The sequence below is a fragment of the Schistocerca nitens genome, chromosome 5 (genome assembly GCF_023898315.1).
Source record: "Schistocerca nitens isolate TAMUIC-IGC-003100 chromosome 5, iqSchNite1.1, whole genome shotgun sequence".
Taxonomy (NCBI): Eukaryota; Metazoa; Arthropoda; class Insecta; order Orthoptera; family Acrididae; genus Schistocerca; species Schistocerca nitens.
This window is the reverse complement of record NC_064618.1, coordinates 346305277-346328371: the sequence shown is the minus strand read 5'-3', so window position 1 is coordinate 346328371 and position 23095 is coordinate 346305277. Positions and strand designations below refer to the sequence as shown.

Sequence of the window (23095 nt, the reverse complement as noted above, 5' to 3'; positions counted from 1 at the left end):
TGCACGATCCGTTACAGCCATGCGGATAAGATGCCTGTCATCTCGGCTGCTAGTGATACGAGGCCGTTGGGATCCAGCACGGCGTTCCGTATTACCCTCCTGAACCCACCGATTCCATATTCTGCTAACAGTCATTGGATATCGACCAACGCGAGTAGCAATGTCGCGATACGATAAACCGCAATCGCGATAGGCTACAATCCGACCTTTATCAAAGTCGGAAACGTGATGGTACGCATTCTCTTCCTTACACGACGCATCCCAACAACGTTTCACCAGTCAACGCCGGTCAACTGCTGTTTGTGTATGAGAAATCGGTTGGAAACTTTCCTCATGTCAGCACGTTGTAGGTGTCGCGACCGGCGCCAGCCTTGTGTGAATGCACTGAAAAGTTAATCATTTGCATATCACAGCATCTTCTTCCTGTCGGTTGAATTTCGCGTCTCTAGCAGGTCAACTTCGTGGTGTAGCAATTTTAATGGCCAGTAGTGTACTTATGAATTAAACGAATATCGCACAAGTGAAATCTGGGGCCGCTCTATGGGATGGATGCTGAAAATACCATGTAATGTGAAACAAATCGACGGTTTTCCGTCGACATTGGGTGTCGTATGTTACACGTAATCATCCGTATTTGTTTGGGTTGACTTCAGCTATACGTTGCAAATACAAAATTGGAAGTATCTATCGAAACACCAGAGAAAATACGCGTAACGGCCCGTAAGAGAGACACCCGGTATATAAATGACCTTGTGTATAACATCGGAAGTTCTGTGAGAATCTTCACGAATGATGCAATTGTATACGGAAAAGTCGTAAGGTAGAAAATTGAGCGCAATACGGGATGACTGGCAGAGAATCGTAGCTTGGCGCTGCTTTCGGCAGTTGACATAAGCAGATGTAGCGTGCTCAGTATAAACAGGGAGAAAGACCTATTGTTGTATGTTTACCCGATTGCAGAACAATCGCTAGAAGCAGTCACGTCCATTAAATATATGGGAGTATGTGTGCGAAACGACCACAAAAAACTGTTCGCAGGTAAGGCACACCTCAGATCCAAATTCATTGAAAGAACCCTCAGGAAGTACGGTCCACTCCCAGAGGAGTCAACTTGTCATACTCTCGTTCTGTATTTGAATATATCTCTTCAGGTTGGGATCTGTAGCAAATAGACTGGATAGAATAAAAGTGATCGGAAGAAGAGTAGCGCGTTTTGTTACAGGCTCATTCAGTAACACTGGATGCGCCACGGAGATGCTCAGCTAGCTAGAGTCTCAGACGTTGCAAGAGAGGTGAGGTGTTGTAGTTGGTTGGAGGGTTTGTGGGATGAAAGGGACCAGACTGTGAGGTGTTGTGCATCACAGTGTGGTTTACGCATAAAATACCGAGAGCGTACGTTCCAAATGGCTCAAATGGCTCTGAGCACTATGGGACGTAACATCTGAGGTCATCAGTCCACTTGAACTAAGAACTACTTAAACCTAACTAACCTAGGACATCACACACATCCATGCCCGAGGCAGGATTCGAACCTGCGACAGTAGCGGGCGCGCGGTTCGAGACTGTAGCGCCTAGAACCGCTCGGCCACTCCGGCCGGCAGACGTACGGTCGTATGGAGGGTATCAAGTGAAACTGTCGACTGGATTGAGGACTTTTTGTAGCAAGGACACAGCGTGTTTTATTGGATGGAGAGTCACCGTCAGATGTAGAAGTAGCTTCGGGCGTGCCCCAGGAAAGTTCGTTGGGACGCTTGTTGTTCATGTTGTATATAAATGACCATGCGGACAATATTAATAGTAACCTCGGAGTGTTTGTAGATTACGCAGTTATCTATAATGAAATAGTATCTGGAAGAAGCTGCGTAAATGTTCAGTCAGATCTTGCAAGATTTCAAAGTGGTGCAAAGATTGGCAACTTGCTTTAAATGTTCAGAAATGTAAAACTGTACCCTTCACAAAACGAAAAATCATAGTATTCTGTGACTATAATATGAATGAGTCACAGTTGGAATACCTGGGTGTCGCACTTTGTAGGGATACGAAATGGAATGCTCACATAGGCTCTGTTGTGGGTAAAGCAGGTGGTACACTTCGGTCTATTGGTAGATTACTCGGGAAGTGCAGTCAGCCTACAAAGGAAATTCCATACAAATCTCTCGTGCAATCCATTCTAGAATGCTGCTCAAGTGTGTGAGACCCATACCAAATAGGGCTACATATGTGAGACACTGTGAGATAAATAAGAGTTATTTAATCTCTACTGCGAGGTATAGGTGTGGATGTGCACTGAGTAGCCGATGAAGAAGGTTGTCACGTAAATTATCTGGCCATAACCATCGTAACTGGTCATATGAAGAACTGACACGGTTAGGTAAACAAATATTGGAGATTTTTTTTTTTGTTCTATGGACCATTTGCATGAGAAATCGGAATGATGTGGAACGAATCATTTCACATTCACATCGCAAATTAATTAGTAAATATTTCTACAGGCTGAACATTTATAAGTTTTTCTTTTTTCTTTTTCTTTATTATCATTATTATTTAATATAAGGGCTTGAGTTAATAATTCCTACTCCCCTCCGCCCATCCCCTTCTCCACCCAAATTTTACACATCACGATAATACAAATCCATCTAAGGATCGAATGAGTTATCAAGAAGAGACTTTTTTACTTTGTTTTCTAATTCTATTTTGCCATATGTCAGAGATTTTATTTCACTAGATAACTGATCAACAATTTTGCAGCATTGTACAACACTTTTTGTGCTAAGGAAAACCTTAATGTGGCGTAATTATTGTCGTTTTTCCATCTGGTATTCTCATTACGTACGTTATTGTTCCTTTATGAGTTTTAAACAGATTCGTATCAGATTGTTTTAGGAATGGTGCTGATAAACCCACTGTTGGGCGCCCTAATCATCAAATAAACACGAACAAGTTCCTTTTGAAGACAAGCATCTAATACGTTCGAAAGTCGTTCCATAAGTAATGCAACACCTACTTGTCTCGGCCAGTTTCAGTTGAAAAAATGTGGAATTTGCTATGGAACATCGCGGAAGATTCTCGTGTCAGCCCCTATAATTTCATGAATTTCCAATAGGTGAAGGAGCTATAGCCTTCAAAACGGCGTCTGTAATAAGAGGTGCGTTCCAGGCAGAGAGCGGTCACTCTCTTTTGACCTAATAACGAGAGCATCGCAGATGTTTGTAGGAGCTTGCAGAATGTCTACGAAGATCTGATAGTAAACAAAAGCACGGTGAGTCATTGGGTTAGTCGTCTGTCACCATCGCAGCAAAGTATTGCAAATCAGTTCGATATCCAACGTGCCGGCAGGCCGCACCATCTGTTATCGTCTTGGTAACACACAGCTGCTCAGAACTACACCAGCTCCAGCAAATGCTGCAATCAGTGTGGCCTACTGTATGTGCCGAACCCGGTCATTTTAAATGATACGAGGGTGAGTCAAATGAAAATCTTAACTATTATTTTAAATATTATTTATTGTGCAGAAGTGGTACAAAGCTGTATCACTTTTCAACATAATCTCCCCCACGCTCAATGCAAGTCCTCCAGCGCTTACAAAGTGCATAAATTACTTTAGAAAAAAATTGTTTTGGCTGTCCATGTAACCACTAGTCCACCGCGCGGCGTACCTCTTCATCAGGACGGAACTTCTTTCCTCCCATTGCGTCTATGAGTGGTCCAAACATATGGAAATCACTTGAGGCAAGGTCTGGTGAGTATGGTGGATGAGGAAGACACTCAAAATGCAGGTCTGTGATTGTTGCAACTGTTGTACGGGCAGTGTGAGGCCCTGCATTGTCATGCTCCAAAAGGACACCTGCTGACGGCAATCCAAGTCGCTTTGATTTGATTGCAGGCCGCAGATGATTTTTTAGGAGATCTGTGTATGATGCACTGGTGACGGTGGTCCCTCTAGGCATATATTGCTCCAAAATGACGCCTTTTTCGTCCCAAAAGAGAGTCAGCATAACCTTCCCTGCTGATGATTCTGTTCGAAACTTCTTTGGCTTTGGTGATGAGGAATGGCGCCATTCCTTGCTCGCTCTCTTCGTTTCCGGTTGGTGGAAGTGAACCCAGGTTTCATCCCCAGTAACGATTCTTCCAAGGAAGCCATCAGCTTTCCGTTCAAAGCGCCGAAGAAGTTCTTCACAAGCATCAACACGTCGTTCTCTCATTTCAGGAGTCAGCTGCCGTCGCACCCATCTTGCAGACACTTTATGAAACTGGAGCACATCATGCACAATGTGGTGTGCTGACGCATGACTAATCTGTAAACATGCCGCAATGTCATTCAGTGTCACTCTGCGGTTTTCCTTCACTATGGCTTCAACTGCTGCAATGTTCTGTGGAGTCACAACTCGTTGTACCTGACCTGAACGAGGAGCATCTTCCACTGAAGTCACACCATTTGCGAACTTCCTACTCCATTCGTAGACTTGGTGCTGTGACAAACATGCATCACCGTACTGAACCTTCATTCGTCGATGAATTTCAATAGGTTTCACACCTTCACTACGCAAAAACCGAATAACAGAATGCTGTTCTTCCCTTGTGCAAGTCGCAAGTCGGGCGGCCATCTTTATACCGATACTGCGACGGTATCTGCACTATGCTGCCACCTAAAGGCCATTCTGCAAGCTGTTTGTAGCACTCTTACCAACACACAGGATAACGGCGCGAAATTTCGATTCGTTATTACAAATTTAAGGTTTCCATTTGACTTACCATCGTATTTTGCGATCGTGACTGTTTCTTGCTGTCTTGCTGTCGCTTCCGCCATGTTGGAACATGCGGACTCTCTCATTCTATGAGATCGATAGATCACAATCAGTCACCTCGCTGCACAACTGGACGTCACTTTTGGAAGTGCTGACACATTCGTCCGCCAGTTGGGGTATTCAGAGGGGTGAGTTTATCGCTGCGCAACATAACCATTAAGAGGAATGAGGGACCGTGTGTGCGGAATTGCTTGCACGTTACGAAGCTGATAGTCACAATTTTTAGTCGAACGAAGTCACAGGTGTTGAAACATGGGTTGATCCCTTCGAATCTAAAACAAAACGGCAATCCATGCAGTGGCGCCACACCATCTATCCCCCGAAAAAATTTCAAAGTCGCACCCTCAGCCGCTAAAGTCATGGCTGCGGTCTTCTGGGACTATAAAGTGGTTATTCTGCCTAGTTAACGTCCTCCCTCATTGTTCAAAGATAACTCTGAAGTGCATGGTGCTACCCTCAGAAATTGAAGAAACGATTTCACCGTGTTCGTTGCCACAAAAAATGCGTACAAACTTCTCCTTCTCCATGACAACGCAAGCCCTCACACAAGTATATGCACGCGAGAGGAACTCACAAGTCTTCATTGCACTCTCCTTCCTCATCACCCTACAGCCCTGCTATCACACCTACCGAATTACATCTGTTAGGTCCAATGAAGGATGCACTAGGCGACAAGCAATACTTGGATGATGCGGAGGCTACTGATGCAGCAAGAGGTTGGCTCCGACGTCGGCCGGTATAGAGTGGTACCACGCGAGCATGCATACCCTCCCAGTAAGGTGTCGTAAGGCCGTCGCGTTGAACGGAGATTATGTTGACAAGTAGGGTTTCTTAGCCAAAAGACCGTGGAATAATATGGTGTATTGGAATCCTGAATAAAATCAATCTGCTTTCAGGAAAAAACGTGTGCCATTACTTACTGAATGCACCTCGTAAAATACTGAGGACAAAATGAAGAATTATGGTTCAGTGTACTATCATAGAATGACGGTAATGTCGCATACCTCTGTAATGAGTTCATTGCCGAACCAGCAGTAGACGCCCAGCTCGGTGACCATAACGCTCATGTAGGCAACGTACTTGAGAATGTCGCCGAGGCTTCCTCTTGCCTGAAATGAGAAACAGTGCTGTTGTGTTACCATGCCGAATGGATTTATGATCGTATGCTCCTCTCTGCGCTGTACATAAAATCATGAAAAGTAATGTACCCTGTAGAAAGCATGCAAGTGGAGTCCTCTGAATTAAACATACAAACTTGAGTGATCCCTGTAGTAATCACGTCTGTAAATTCAGCTTCACGGCCGTCTTAAGTTCGCTGTTCACCGCGATGCATTTGTGTAGCTCCTGGTTATGGGATTAAACAAGCAGTAAATGCTGAGCTTCCTGATCCTGTATCGTAGCAAAAGAACTTTCTGTAGGCTGCCAACGTTATTGTCAGCAAAGAGAAGCGGCACGAGTTTCGAGGAGAGGAGGAGATTTTGGACTGTGATGAAGTTAACGTCCCAGTGTACCTAATAATCGTTAGAACTCTATAGGGACATAAACTGGGAAGTTGTTTCTGGCATGATAAGGAACAAAGTTTATATCAGTATATACCAGGAAATAGGGAATCCACAGTCGGGCAGTTAGTACATAATACTGCGTTGGTTGATACTGCAAAATTAGATGCAATGCAAAACTCACTCACTGCTATAGTGAGTTCCTCATTCGTCAATATTCCAGCATTTCTCCAAATAGCTTCACCGGCTGCATTGACGTCTATATCAGAAACTCGTTCAGTTTACGAAACTATCCAGATGAAACCAGCAGTAGAAAGGAAGAGAACTTAAGTCTTGGTCTATTAATAAAAAAAGTGTTCCATAAAATTTCAGGCATGCAGCCGCATTAATTTAACTTCTGCTTCTGATAGTTCGGCTGTATTCAGTTGAGTCTTTCCATGCTACCTGCAGTTTGGAGTCGATGTTGTAAAGATATGTACGGTGGACAACAAATATCGCAGTGAGCCGGTGACGGATAATGTATCAGACACGAGATCCGCCGCACATCTAGAGCCAGATTCTTGAGCACAATAAAAGACGTATTCTACAGAGTGCAAACGTTCCTCTCCTAGTGTATGTCCCGTTGTATGCGACCAGCTGTTTACATCGTTTGAGAAATCTATATTTTTCTATTTTTCATTTTGTGGCCCGCTTCTCTTCCTGTCGCCACAGCCGTCGGTTTACGTAAGGGAGCCAGATGCACTCGCAACGTGAGGCAAGAAGGGGGCACATGCTACCTGCTACATGCTACCTGCTACATGCTACCTGCGGGAACCTTTGTATTTATTGGAATATTCTCTCGCAGTACTAGGAACGGTAGAGTACAGTCCTACTAAACGGCACTTTTAGCACTGACACGATGGGAAATTCAGTTTCTTTCTAAGGTTGTATCTGTCTCTCCAGTTGGAGAAGAATTTTTCCTGACTACTTTTGTTGCATTCTAACAGGATTTTTCCCATCATTCTGATTTTCCTTCTATTTCAGATTTTTAATTTTTTGTAATAAGTTAACATTATTGGTCTATTAATAAAAAATTGTTCCATAAAATTTCAGGCATGCAGCTACATTAATTTAACCTCTGCTTTTGATAGTTCGGCTGTATACCGTCCAGCCCTCTTCAGAGAGAGCCGTATGCGGCCCCAGATATATAAGGCGCCAGAAATGTTGATCGGTGGCAAAGGGGTACAACATTTTCTTGAAAGTAGCATTGTTGATGCACGGTCGATCCACACGGTGATATCGATATATCACTGCAAGTTGCACGATTACGACTCTTTGTGAGTTTATTACAGAAAGCACCGGATTCCAAGATTCGTCTAATCGGAAGCCTCCGTCTCTATTAATTAAATTCGTCGCCAAGCGAATATCAATTGCTTCTTTCAATACTGAGTCCCACAACGATAAAGTCGAGGCTAAAATTTCGATCAAAGAGTGCCCAGTGCCAATACAGTGCTCTCCCACCGCCTATTTGTTAGGTTGTAAGAGCCGGGTGCACCTGCGGTGCTTTGTGGGTCTCTCATGAACTGTACGGGTCGTCTGTCCGAAGTATGAACGAGCACACTCACAGGGGATCTTGTAAAGCCCAGGCTTCTGAAGCACCAAGTCATCTTTAACGGAACGCAGGAATTCAGATGGTTCAAATGGCTCAAAGCACTATGGGACTTAACATCTTAGGTCATCAGTCCCCAGGACTTAGAACTACTTACACCTGATTAACCTAAGGACATCACACACGTCGCAACGTTAAAGCTCGCAGTGATACATCAGTATCACCACGTGGATCGACCGCGCACCCCTAGATCTAATTTCATGCATAAGCTATACCTCTGTGCCACCGATCAACGTCTCTGGCGCCTTGTATACCTGTGGCCGCATGCGGAGTGGCGCGGTCCGTGTTTTTAAAAGGACGGAGCATGTTCTGGAGCGTCAATCACCTCGGCTCACTCTGAAGATGGCTGGACGGTATGCAGCAGCAGTATCGCAAGAAGAAGTGAAATTTATGCGTCTGCGCATCCGAAACTTTATGGAACAATCATTGCACCATGAAAATATGAATATGCAAATTAAACATATTTCTTATGGATACTCGTTCAACACCCTGAAATTAATCATAAAATTAATGTAGTGTCACATATTTAAATCAGAATGGTGGCTTTCATATTCACATCAATAACACAGAGTTACATACTTACATTATGTGATCAAAAGTATCCGGACACCTGGCTGAAAATGACTTACAATTTCGTGGCGCCCTCCATCGCTAATGCTGGAATTCAGTACGGTGTTGGCCCACCCTTAACCTTGATGACAACTTCCACAATCGCAGGCATACGTTCAATCACAGTTTCTTGGGGAATGGCAGCCCATTGAGGATACATATCGATGTCGATCGGTGAGGCCTGGCACGAAGTCGGCGTTCCACAGGGTCCCAAAGGTGGTCTATAGGATGCAGGCCAGGTCTCTATGCAAGTCACTCCATTACAGGGATGTTGTTGTCGTATAACCATCCGTGGTCTAGGCCTCTGTAATAAAATAACTGGGTGAAGTGATCAACAACGAACTTCAACGGATGTCATGTGACATCCGCTACGACTAAATACAACGAAGATTAACGAACAAATTGTAAAAAAAGTCGTAGGGGTGGGAAACCGCGCCTAAAGGCGGAAGAATCACCAATGATCAACGGCATGAGCATGCAGATGGCAATAGAAACCACTGCATTAAAGAAACGCAACGTGTATCAAATCAAATGGTTCAAATGGCTCTAAGAACCATGGGACTTAACATCTGAGGTCATCAGTCCCCTAGAGCTTAGAACTACTTAAACCTAACTAACCTAAGAACATCACACACATCCATGCCCGAGACAGGATTCGAACCTGCGACCGCAGCGGTCACGCGGTTCCAAACTGAAGCGCCTAGAACCGCACGGCCACTCCGACCGGCTAACGTGTATCCACAGGACATGTGGCATGTAATTGAAGAAGTATCATGATGACCTCTCCATTGACAGAAGATTCCAGACTAGTCCCCCATTCGGATCTCCGGGAGGGACTGCCAAGGGAGAGGTTCCCACGAGAAAAAGATTGAATAATCAACGAAAGGGTAACGTACTACGAGTCGGGGCGTGGAATGTCAGTAGCTTGAACGACGTAGGGAAACTAGAAAATCTGAAAAGGGAAATGCAGAGGCTCAATGTTCGTATAGTAGGGGCCAGTGAAGTGAAGTGAAAAAAAAGACAATAATTTCTGGTCAGATGAGGTAATATCAACAGCAGCAGAAAATGGTACAACGGGAGTAGGATTAGTTATGAATAGGAAGGTAGGGCAGATAGTGCGTTACTGTCAAGGGTTCAGTGATAGGGTTGTTCTTATCAGAATCGACAGCAAACCAATACCGATAACGATAGTTCAGGTATACATGTAGACGTCGCAAGCTGAAGTTGAAGAGAGAGAGAAAGTGTATGAGGATACTGAAAGGGTAATAGAGTATGTAAAGGGGGGTGAAAATCTAATAGTCATGGAGGACTGGAACGCAGTTGTAGGGGAAGGAGTAGAAGAAAAGGCTGAATATGGGCTTGGGACAAGGAATGAGAGAGGAAAAAGACTAATGGAGTTCTGTAACAAGTTTCAGGTAGTAATACCGAATACTCTGTTCAAGAATCTCAAGAGGAGAAGGTATACTTGGAAAATACCGGGTTACACGAGAAGGTTTCAGTTAGATTACATCATGGTCAGACAGAGATTTCGAAATCAGATACTGGATTGTAAGGTCTACCCAGGAGCAGACCTAGACTCAGATCACAATATATGTAGTAGTGATGAAGAGTAGGCTGAAGATTAAGACATTAGTCAGCAAGAATCAACACACAAAGAAGTGGGATACGGAAGCACTAAGGAATGACGAGATAGGGTTAAAGTTCTCCAAGGCTATAGATACAGCAATAAGGAATAGCTCAGTACGCAGTACAGTTGAAGAGGAATGGACGTCTCTAGAAAGGGCCATCACAGAAGTTGGGAAGGAAACCAGATACAAAGAAGGTAACTGCGAAGAAATGATGGGTAACAGAAAAATACTTCAATTGGTCGAGGAAAGGAAAAAGTACAAAAATGTTCCGGGAAACTCAGGAATATAGAAATACAAGTCGCTGAGGAATGAATTAAATAGGAAGTGCAGGGAAGCTAAGACAAAATGGCAGCAGGAAAAATGTGAAGACATCGAAAAAGAAATGATTTTCGGAAGGACAGACTCAGCATAATAAGAGTCAAAACAACCTTCGGTGACATTAAGAGCAAGGGTGAAAACATTAAAAGTGCAACGGGAATTCCACTGTTAAATGCAGACGAGAGAGTAGATAGATGGAAACAATAGATTCAAAGCCTCTATGAGGTGGAAGATATGTATGATATGATAGAACAAGAAACAGGAGTCGATTTAGAAAATTCATAGGATCCAGTATTAGAATCAGTATTTAAAAGAGCTTTGGGGGCTTAAGATCAATTAAGACAGAAGGGATAGATAACATTCCATCCGAATGTCTAAAATCACTGGGGGAAGTGGCAACAAAACTAGTATTCTCGTAGGTGTGTAGAATGTATGAGTCTGTCGACATACCATCTGACTTCCGGAAAAGTATCATCCACACAATTCCGAAGACGGCAAGAGTTGACATGTGCGAGAATTACCCCATAATCAGCTTAACAGCTCATGTATCCAAGTTGATTACAATAATAATATACAGAAGAATGGAAACGTAAACTGAGGATGCGCTAGATGACGATCAGTTTGGATTTAGGAAAGGAAAAGGCACGAGAGAGGCAATTCTGACATTGCGGTTAAGAATGGAAGCAAGACTAAAGAAAAATAAAGACAGGTTCACAGGATTTGTCGACCTGGAGAAAGCCTTCGACAATGTAAAATGGTGGAAAATGTTCGAAATTCTGAGAAAACTAGGGTTAAGCTATAGGGAGAGACGGGTCATATACAATTTGTACAACAGCCAAGAGGAAATAATAAGAGTGGACGACCAAGAACGAAGCGTTCGTATTAAAAAGGGTGTACGACAAGGATGTAGCCTTTCAACCCTACTGTTCAATCTGTACATAGAGGAAGCAATGATGGAAATAAAAGAAAGGTTCAACAGCGGTATTAAAATTCAAGTTTAAAGGATATCAAGGATACGATTCGTTGATGACATTGCTATCCTAAGTGAAAGTGAAGAAGAATTACATGATCTGGCATGCTACCAGTGTTAAAGACTGCGATGGAGCTCCGTATGCCACGGCAAACAGGCTGACACTGACGGCGGCGGTGCACAAATGCTGCGCAGCTAGCGCCATTCGACGGCCAACACCGCGGTTCCTGGTGTGTCCGCTGTGCCGTGCGTGTGATCATTGCTTGTACAGCCCTCTCGCAGTGTCCGGAGCAAGTATGGTGGGTCTGACACACCGGTGTCAATGTGTTCGTTTTTCCATTTCCAGGAGTGTATGAACAGAATTAAAACATGGGTAAAATGATATGGTCGATTTAAAACAAATGACGGTGATGGAATTAGAGTAGATCTGAGGCACTAAAAGTAGTAGGTAGGTTTCGCTACTTGAACACCAAAATAATTGAGGTTGGCCAAAGTAGAGAGAGCGAAAGTGTTCCTGAAAAAGAGAAATGTGGTAATATCGAATAAAAATGTGTGTATTAGGAAGTCCTTTCTAAATATTTTTGTCTGTAGTGTAGCTTAATGTGCACAATAACTGGTTCAAACTAGAAGAGAAAGGAAGCTGTTGAAATGCTACAGAAGAATGCTGAAGATTAGATGGGAAGATCGGGTAACCAGTGAGGAGACACAGAACCGAAATGGGAAAAAGGGGGATAGGTTGATAGGGACACAACGTGAGGCATGTATGAATCGTCGATTTGGCAATGGAGGGAAGTGTGGGGACTAAAAATTGTAGGGCTGGAGCGTAGTAAACAAGTTCAAATGGATGCAGGCTGCTCTAGCTACTCAGAGGCGAAGAAGCTCGCGCAAGACAGAGAAGCGTGGAGTACTTCAGCAAACCAGTCTTGGGCTCGAATAAAACGGCAAAAACAACATTACCTGAACAATATTATGAAAGAACTAAAGAATTTCTATAATTATTTTGTTCCACTGATGATCGTGTAGTTAACAGTCAATATGAACCACCGAGCGAGGTGGCGCAGTGGTTAGCATACTGGACTCGCATTCGGGAGGACGACGGTTCAATCCCGTCTCCGGCCATCCTGATTTAGGTTTTCCGTGATTTCTCTAAATCGTTTCGGGCAAATGCCGGGATTGTTCCTTTGAAAGGGCACGGCCGATTTCCTTCCCAATCCTTCCTTAACCCGAGCTTGCGCTCCGTCTCTAATGACCTCGTTGTCGATGGGACGTTAAACACTGACCACCACCACCACCATCAATATGAACCAAAAGCACATGGTAAGCTAGAAGCCTACTAAAGTGTTGTAAGTTATTTTTTACCGTCACCACTTGGTACAGCTGGAAGCAGAGGGATACGCCAATGGAGAAACTCTGTGCCAGCAGCATACCGCTCACCACGTCCTCTAGTAGCCGGGCGTTCCTGAAACACCACAAGTTGTTGATCGTCTGGAATGTGGCGGACATTTCTTAAAGGAGGAAGGTGTACATCAAAACCGCGCCAGCTGAAGCGACTAAAAGGTATAGGCGTAGTTAAATATATTTGTAATCCGTATCAAGAAAAATAGAACTATTGTATGAGATACAACAAAGATGTATTTCGATCAGACATTTGGCGATAACGACTTATTGCCACAAATATGTGGCGCGTAGATAATATTGCTCTTTCTTACATACTAGGTTTTTTAACGGCAGAGCATGTTACAAGTAATTGCTTTCTTATAGTCTATTTTTGTATTTTTAGTTAATATGGTAAGCAGTGTCCACCTTCACACATCTATTTGGTCATCGTCAAAAGATCAGCCAGTTTTTCAACTTAATTTTGGTGAGTTATGTTGTAATTCCTCCGTTACAAGACACCGACTTGTAGTCAGGGCAGCTAGGAGGTGAGGCTGCCACCTCCGAGTGTCCCAGCACACCTGTTTTCTTTAGAGGTTGTCTCCCCTTACGTGGTTACCTTCACTACGGTTATCTATCCGTCAAGTTAGATTTTTAGGCTGTCCTTCCCTGTTTTTAATCAAGGTTGACTCCTCTAGGGCCGGCCGCGGTGGTCTAGCGGTTCTAGGCGCTCAGTCCGGAACCGCGCGACTGCTACGGTCGCAGGTTCGAATCCTGCCTCGGGCATGGATGCGTGTGATGTCCTTAGGTTAGTTTGGTTTAAGTAGTTCTAAGTTCTAGGGGACTGATGACCACAGATGTTAAGTCCCATAGTGCTCAGAGCCATTTTTGAACTCCTTTAGGAGGGTCGGCCTCACTACGCACCCTCCCCCCTCCCCCCCCTCACACACAATTCTGTCCCCCTATGTTGTGGACTGCTCTTCGTCTGACTCCTGCCCAAACGACCTGTCTAGCTGGGTGGCCCTACCAGGATCTGGCACTCCCTCCATCATAGCTCGACAACAGCTAAAGCTAAAACTAAGATAATGACATTCCATGACAAGGAGCATTTAATAGCAAAAATTATAACTGATGATAAGCCGCCGGAACAAATAATTAATTTTAAATTACCTGTGATGTGCGGTCTCAGATAAACTGATGAGCCAAAACATTATGACCATCTGCTTAATAACTTGTCTGTGCGTCTTTGGAACGAAACACATCACCAATTGTGCGTATCAGGGACAGTTTGTAGGTAGGTTTGTGAGGATATGTGGCATTAGATGTTTGCGCACAGGTCATGTAATTCGCGTAAATAATGGGCCGCTGATTTTCAAGTTCAAATGGTTCAAATGGCTCTGAGCACTATGGGACTTAACATCTGAGGTTATCAGTCCCCTAGAACTTAGAACTACTTTAAACCTAACTAACCAAAGGGCAGCACACACATCCATGCCCGAGGCAGGTTCGAGCCTGCGACCTTAGCGGTCGCGCGGTTCCAGACTGAGGCGCCTAGAGCCGCACGGCCACACCGGCCGGCCGATTTGCAAGTGACACAGTTAGGTTCCATATTAATTATATAAGGTGAATTTGGTCGCCAAGACATCAACGTGAGTTCATTATAATGCTCGTTAAACAACTGTAGCATGGATCTGGCTCCGAGACACGGAAAATTATCTCGCTGAGAGATGACAATGTCGTCGGGGAGAACATCAAGCATGAAGGGATGCATGTGGTTCGGAGTTGTCAGCGTGTCTTCGGTTCCTGCCACAGGTCCCATGCCGGCGCAGGACAATGTCTCTCAAAGCATAATACTGCTCCCACCAGCCTGCGTCCGTGGTACGCTGCACGTTTCGAGTCAACGTTCACCACTGTGACGGCGTTTGTGAAGAGGACCATCGACCTAGTGCAGTAAAAGTGTAATTCACGCGAAGAGCCAACACATTTCCATTGATCGGCCGCCGCATCCCTACGGTCCCGAACCCGCTGCAGTCGTAACTCACGATGTAATTGGGTCAATATGTCGTATATGCACCTCATATGTGACTGTGTTCATCTGTGAAACTGGACTCTAAAAGCAACCTGAGCTATCAGTAATCGAAATCTCCGTGTGTGCGAGTTGTATGAGTGTCAGTTTCACTGTCATTTAAGCCCTCAACAGAGTGTTACATGAAAAACTTAAACTTACATTTGGATAAGCTATATGACTGCGTATTTGAATATGTAAAACCACAGGAACAAATGAGCCTCTAACAATGAATACCTAAGCTACCTGACTGCGTTTTTGAACAAGAATGTACAAGTGATACAGAAACTGGCTTGTGCAACGATTTACTGGATTAGAGTTCATGAGATGTTGTGGTGTGTCAGTGTCTCCGTTTCGGCCCTAAGTTTTACACTCGCCTATTTAGATGGCTGCCTTTTCCCATGTGGTTTACAGCAGTTCTCAGCGGCATGCAGCAGCAGCGGCTAATGCTTATTGTTACTAAGAACGAATTTAATGAGAAGGAGTTAGCTTGTGTCCTGTTAACAACTAAATAACTCGCGAGAAGGGATTTCATACATTCAGTCTGTTTAAAACTTCAGAATCATCGTAACCCATGATCAATAATAGACAATGACAATTACAATGACATAGGTATCAATAATGGCTGAGTGACGGATTAAGAAATTATTTCAATTTCAAAGTTACATTAACATTCAAAAACCGCAGAATTTGTTTATTAATGAGATATGGAGAATAATTGTTATTATTTGGAGGATAACGCGGCTTCTTTAACTGACAAGCAAAACATACGATTATTGCAAACTCGGACTAACCTTGCAATTGCTTTTGCGATATGGTTGCGAATTTTACCTTGAATTCCATCTTCAAGCTTAGTTAAGCCATCTAAATCTCTCCTGGCTATATAAATGAAATCAGGCGTGAGGGCAACGTGACACGTCTTCTGTCCCCCAGCTCTCGACCGACACTACTACTTCCACTCTCGCAGTCCCTCCTATGTTTCGTCCCCAGATTGTCGCTTCGGTATCTGAGTGCTTACACAGTGCAAAGAATAGCGTTAAGTTGACTGTATTGTTTTATTGTGATGGAGAGTTCTGGCACACTCCTTAACAGCCTCCCTGTCGAATCTTTAAGAATTTGAATGGGACATATATATATATATATATATATATATATATATATATGATAATTAAGGATTTTTGTCGTATTTGTACATAAGTCCCTTTCAAATTATATATATATATGTTAGTGAGTAAATGTTGTTCTTACAAGGAATATAGTGAACCATTTCCTGCTTACTAAAAGCGGTGAAATATTTAAGCAAAATACATAAAGATGTAGAAGTTCTATTAATGCTAAACAGATTGTTCATTATTGATTCAATTATCTTGTGACCAGTTTGGGATCCTTTTAAAAAAAAAAGTATATAGGCACATTTTAATACATGAAAAATTTCAACCTGTAAAGTTTAGGAAAATAACAAGAAATACATGTAGAGTGTTATTTTTTTGTAAAAAGGGAATATTCACTGCACAGGGAGTTTTGTATTGTTTTGCACTTTGCACACTTGTAGAAATATGAGAGGAGATGCAATGTTGCTAACTGTGTGTGGAAGTGTGTTTAGTGTCTCTATCACTAACACCTCAACGTAGAGTGTAGCAGAATCATGCAGCGGTGTGTACAGTGTCTAGTTCACTGGCACCTTTACTGGGGGAAATTGCACTTTTGGTGACACGGTTGCTTATATTATCAGTGTCCTTTCACTGAGACAGCACTGTGTAATTGTGGCTCTCGAAGGTAAAGCTCAGCCTTGGTCGCTGATTGACACTCAAGAACAGATATTTATTGCAGACATCCTTCATTATGACAGATCTCCTTGGTTGCTGCCATCAATGGAAGTGAAACGTTGTTGCAGACATCACGTGTGCATGTGCATATGTTTGTGGCCTCGCAGGTCCCAGTTACTTGGAACTCTACAAACAGAACATACTTATTGTAACAATTTTACAAAACTTGTATACATATTCCTGTAAACATAAGTGAAAATAGTCAAGCAAGTAACTGCACATGCAGTTATTATGAATGAAAGTTTGTAAATTGTTTCATATGAGAAACAAATATATTAACATGAATCTAAGATTATTGTACATGAAACTCAAATGTGTGGCATTATGAGAAGTGTTTCATTGCTAATTAAGTTACCTGCTCATGAAGTATAAATTGAATATTAAGTAATTCTGCACAGGCAATATTTCCTTATAACATAAACATCAAACAAAATGTGGTGCATTGTACAGCGTTACAAAGAAAATGACAAAAAAACTTACTGCATAAGAAAAGCTTTGCATATTTCAGCGTCATACACAAAATGACACAAAAATATTATACTGCATAATAAATGCTTTGTGTATATATGGACGTAAGATATGCTGCGTGAGGCAGCTATATGCAAGAACGCTAAAAAGTATTGGTCAGCACAGTCAGTACTTGGCACATACTGATTAAAAATCTTAACAGTGACATACATCAGTGTTTTACATAAGTAACCTTAATGTCTTAATAATCATATATTGAATAATATAGTACTATTCAATAGTTATTTGTGTGATCAGAAGTGTACTTTTGTTGGGGAATGGAAGTACTATTCTACCATCACCACAACTACCACAAAACATACGGGTGTCTACATTACACATAAATCGGAGCCACCTTTCTACAGGATATGGGTGTAGTAAAGGGGACTGGGATAGTTAGTTTTTTCATTGTTGTATTCACTATGGAATTCTGTTCAATATAAGTTCTCTCTTGTCATTTTATCTGAAAAAATTTGATTAGACCTTATACTAGCAGTAGTATAAAAGTTACATAAAATTCTTTCTTCTCATGGAGATCATCAGCTCCTGTTATTTCGAGAAACTATTATTACTTCCTATTTTCACATTCAAGGTTTACGTTTCAGTGGGTGCTGGAACATTTATTGTACTAATTTTGGTTTCTAAAGGAAGAAATTCATTAGTGTCTAAGCTAACAAGCTTGAAAGTTGAAAGTTGTATACGCCAGGAGAAACTCAGGTCTCACAACAAGTAATAAGTTTTCTTCTTTGTTGAATGACTGCCAAGTTCAGTTTCGTCTGACACTTGCAAAAGGATTACTAGTACAGGTATTATTTTTATGTTTTTTAATTAACCCTTTGTGGTTCGCTTGCTTTCACTTTATTATGATTTACTTCCATCTCTGGTCCTTTCCGTTCGTGTTTGATTTCTATTATTATCTGAAAAGATTTCATTAGTGGCATACATATATGCATTATAAATTCTACAACGCTGTATTTGCCTACGTTTATTAGTGACAGTGGAAAACCATGCGAGACAAACCCAAATGTTACCTTGTTCCACGGCTTTAGTTTTACTTTTCTTCATAATTTTCATTGTCAACATTTCCGTTTTTTTTCTTCTCTAGCTATGCCCTGAACTATTTCTGTGAGACTCCATTGACTCATTAGTAAAAGTTTGCTTAGCCTAGAATAATCGTAACAATGACGACTTATTAATAATATAATAATCGAAGCTTGTTCCACAGACCTTCTTACAAAATGTTTAGTGTTGGAGGCGTCCACGGTGGGCCCTCAAGGCATCTTACCCTCATTTACTTACTTCAATATAGAGGAATTCCTTTGAGCCCTCTTGTATTACTTAGCACTAATCATTTTCTGGGAGTGGTGACATCTTGCTATTGTAATTGTGCTTTCCGCATGTAGTGTGTCAGAACTCTCCATTACATTGAAAACAATATAGTCAACGCTATTCTTTGCATCGTGTAAGCACTCAGATATCGATAATAACAATCTGAGGGCGAAACATGGGAGCGCAATTCTAAGCATTGTTGTGAGACGAGGTCTGTCTGTGAGAGTGAAAGTAGTAGTGTCGATCGAGAGCTGGGAGACAGAAGTCGTGTCACATTCTCTCACATGGGCGATGGCAGATCTTACCAAACTCAAGGTCTGATTTCATTTATGTATCCAGGAGAGATTTAGATGGCTTAACTACGCTTGTAGATGGAATTCAAGGCAATATTCGCAAGCACAGCGTAAAATGCAATTGCAGGGTTAGGCTCGTGATCGTTAGTCCGAGTTCGCAATAATACCATGTTTTGATTGTCAGTTACAGAAGTCTCCTTATCCTCCAAATAATAATAATTGTTCTCTACGTGTAATTACTAAGTATATTGTGGTTATTAAATGTTAATTTAACTTTGAAATTGAAATAATTTCTTAATCTGGCTTTCGCCATTATTATTGTCCTTTTCTATTATTAGTTTCTGAAGTTTTAATAGACCTAATTTATGAAATGCCTTCTCACAAGTTATTTAGTAGTTATCAGGACCCAAGCAAACTCCTTTCTATTAAATTCATTCTTAGTAACAAAAAGCTTTAGCCGCTGCTGCTGCATGCTGCTGCGAATTGCTGTAAACCACATGGAAAAAGGCAGTCATCTAAAGAGGTGACTGCAAAATTTAGGGCCAAATCAGAGACACTGACACACCACAAATCTCATGTAATCCAGTAAATTCCGTTGCACAAGTCAGACTCTGTATCACTTGTAAATTCTTATTCGAAAACGCAGTCAGATAGTTTAGGCGTTCATTGTTAGACGTTCATTTGTTCCTGTAGTTTTTCATATTCAAATACGCCATCAGACAGCTCATCGATTTGTCAGTTTTAAGTTTTTCATGTAACGATTTGTCGAGGGCTTAAATGACAGTGAAACTCACACTCATACAACATGCACATAGTTTTTTTTATGCAGGTTAGATTCCATTTACTGATTGCTCAGGTTGCTTATCCAGTCCAGTTTCACAGATGAACAGACACGTACGTGTTGCATATATTGTACGTTATAATTTGAACACTTAGGGATGGTCTGCTGCAGAACTCCATGTTCAACAATGTACGATCAACGGTGTGCTCTGAAATACTTGTGCGTGACCAGTATTGTGCACTTTCGGCAAAGAAGCCACGTATCACCACCTATCCTACTTTACAGAGCACCAAGTCTCCGAACCCCACGTTATGTGAAGAGTCGTGGACGTCCAACTACCTTAGCAACTACTGGTAGCTTCCCTGTCCCGTAGATGCTCACGACAGCAGCTCGTGAACATTTGACCATCTTCGTCGTTATCGAGATGCTCGTTAACAGGCTCTGCGTAATAATAATCTGCGCTGTGTCAAACTCGCTTTTCTCAATGGATATCCCCATTTGCGGCCCATGTGTTCATTAGACTGATCCCCCGACCGTGTCTGCTCCACTTTATACTTTTGTTAACGCGTCGCGCGCGCATCCAACGTCGCGGTGGGCAGTGATCATAAAGTTTTGGCTTATCAGTGTATTATGCCTAGTGCTCAAGCATACAAACTGCAATGCTCCAGGAGTTGGTAGGTACTGTAAACCGCACTCTACTCAAAACAGTTATGAAAGAGACAGCACTAAAATTTTAAATGTGATGGCAGTACCAGTTCCAATGTATGGATCAGACACTTGGACTCTAACCGCCAGTCAAAGGAGGAGAATTGATGTAGCAGAGATGAGACTCCTAAGACCTCTAGCTGATTACAAACTCATAGATCGAATAAAAATAGTGAACTACGGAATGAATTGGGTGTCAAAAGCATACATCAAAAAACAGAAAAGTACAGAAAAATGGCAGGAACACATTCAAAGGATCTCAGTAGAACGAATACCTAAATTAGTATACACCTCACGGGAAAAGGAATGCTCGGCGTCCTAAGAAAAGGTGGAAAGATGAGTTGCAGTCTACTTGAGATTGGGACAGGCAAGGATGCCTAAACTGGACTTGATGATGAGCTGTTGGGTTGGGTTGTTTGGGGGAAGAGACCAAACTGCGAGGTCATCGCTCTGATGATGAGCTGTGTCTGCCTCTGTAGCCAAGTGGTCAACGCGAGAGATCTTCTTCCAGGGGACCTGAGTTCGATTCCTGGTACTACCAGAGATTTTTCTTTGGTAGAAGGACTGCACCAAACTGCACTCAGCCCCGTAACGCCAATTGAGGAACTACCTGATTGAGAGGTGATGGAGGTCGGAACGCCGACAACGGCCGGAACTCGGGAGCAGGCTGTTATGACCTAATGCCCCTCCATTCCGCATACGATGGGTGTCGGTCGACTATCACCTGGTCTTCAGGGCCTGATCGCAGAGTTTTCTTTCCTTTCATGTGAAGTAGTAAACATTAATATTAACATGTTTATATCGTAAGAAATGTCACCTGACAGCGGCCAAAGTAAATATCAGTACTGTACTAACTAAATTACTTCATGTAGAGCCTATGCCTACAGTTCTGTAAATGTCCCATGTTTTTAATAACAACATTACTGTGGGAACTGTAAACAGAATGTATAGCTGACTTATCAGAAACAAATATTGTATAACAAACCGTATTTATTGGCAAAAAGATTCGTCAGCGCAATATGCAGTCTGACAATAACCAAAGGCAAACAGTTTTTCTTGTAACGAGGTGTGAGAGCAACTGTGAACTCTGATTGAACCACCTCTGCTATTGACACGAACTGGACGACAGATTTGTTTTTCGATAGCCTTTCGCTATAATGACATGTAGTTCTTGTGTGCAGCGAGGATGCTAAATGATTCTGCAGTTTGCCGACTGCTCATTGCGTTTATTGGAATATGGTAGCTCTCAGTACGCCAGGTTTATGTTAACTGCTGTTAATTACTAGCATTTATTTAGTAATTAAGAAAGTGTCGGTTTGTACTATAAATAAAGAGTCCTTATGTATTTTGAAATACTAGCGCGAGCTGAGACAAAATATTGTGAGAGATGCCAATATACGAGGGCTATTCCGAAAGTAAGGTCCGATAGGTCGCGAAATGGAAACCACGGTAAAAATCAAAAATGTTTTATTTGCAACAGTTAGATACACCTTGCAGCTACTTATCTCCATAGTCGCCGACCCGACTTAGACGTGTATCGTAGCGTTGTACCAACTTTCCCATACCCTCGCTATAGAAGGCAGCCGCCAGTGCTCTCCGCCAATTCTCTACGCTGGCCTACGGCTCGTTGTCTTGTGCCGAAATGTTGTCTTCATAACCAGCGGTTCATGTGACCTGAGCTGAAACTCAGAGGGAGACAATTACGGGCTGTATTGTGGGTAATCTCACATTTCCATTTGAAAACGATGCAGGAGCATTTTCATTGCCCCTGCAGAATGCGGCTGAGAATTGTCTTGAAGACGAAACAGCACGACAGTTATGTAATGTTAGCTGCATAGCTTCAGGGGAAATTTCTCACCAGGCCCCCGTACTTGGCGGCAGACACTATTTTCTAGACATCTTTACGCACTCACTGCGAGCTCAGAAATGAGAAGAGCGACGTGATGCTAACTGGGGTTATACTAGAGACACTACCCAACACATCTGTGCAAAGCTTTATCGGATTTTCATAGTCGTTTCCATTTCGTAACCGATCGGACCTTACTTTCGGAATAGCCCTCGTATATTCACCTTCTGTTCTGAATGATATATAGTACTAGCCATCAGCGGGTAAATGTTGCTCCTACGTGATGCAGATCAGATAGGTATTCTGAATTCGTACTGAAGTGACTGTTGAGAAGCAGATACTTCAACGTAACTGTTCAAGTAGTTGTTTCAGTAATTATTAGTTTACTTATAAAGTAAATTCCGTGCTGCGTTTGTTGGGTATGTTAACTTTTAAATAACTTTATACTTAAAGATAATGACTGATTAAAAATGCTAAGTTTTCTTACAAATTATTGAATATTGATAACATATAATTTGCCAATCATCAGTCACTAATCAATTAACCTACACTGTTTGCTAAAGTGATTGTTATTTTTACTGCGAGTATATTCTAATGATATTTCATATGTAATATGTGGTATGTGAATGTTAGTTTACAAATGCTCAGATCATAGATGTTATTTTTTTTAAATTGCAGGCACTACTGATTATGATCAATCGTCTGTGTACACCCTCATCATTAATTTCGTCGAGTGTGCCACTGAAAGTACAAATCCTGCATTATATGCACTAGTGTTTATTTGGCTATAAATAACACTCCCATAAGTGACGTGATCATACTTATTAAACAGATAAACACTAGTAGTACTGTCGTCGTGATTCCTTAACACCAAAACACCACGATAGCGATT

General features: G+C 42.2%; 1 protein-coding gene across 1 annotated transcript in view; it reads right to left on the bottom strand.

The window, feature by feature from the left end:
* LOC126260435 (uncharacterized) overlaps nucleotides 1-23095 on the bottom strand; it is a 197978-nt gene that overhangs the window by 74169 nt on the left and 100714 nt on the right. Inside the window, exon 2 of the mRNA XM_049957764.1 lies at nucleotides 5810-5914. Coding sequence (XP_049813721.1) covers nucleotides 5810-5914 — 105 coding nt within the window. The remainder of the gene's footprint in view (nucleotides 1-5809; nucleotides 5915-23095) is intronic.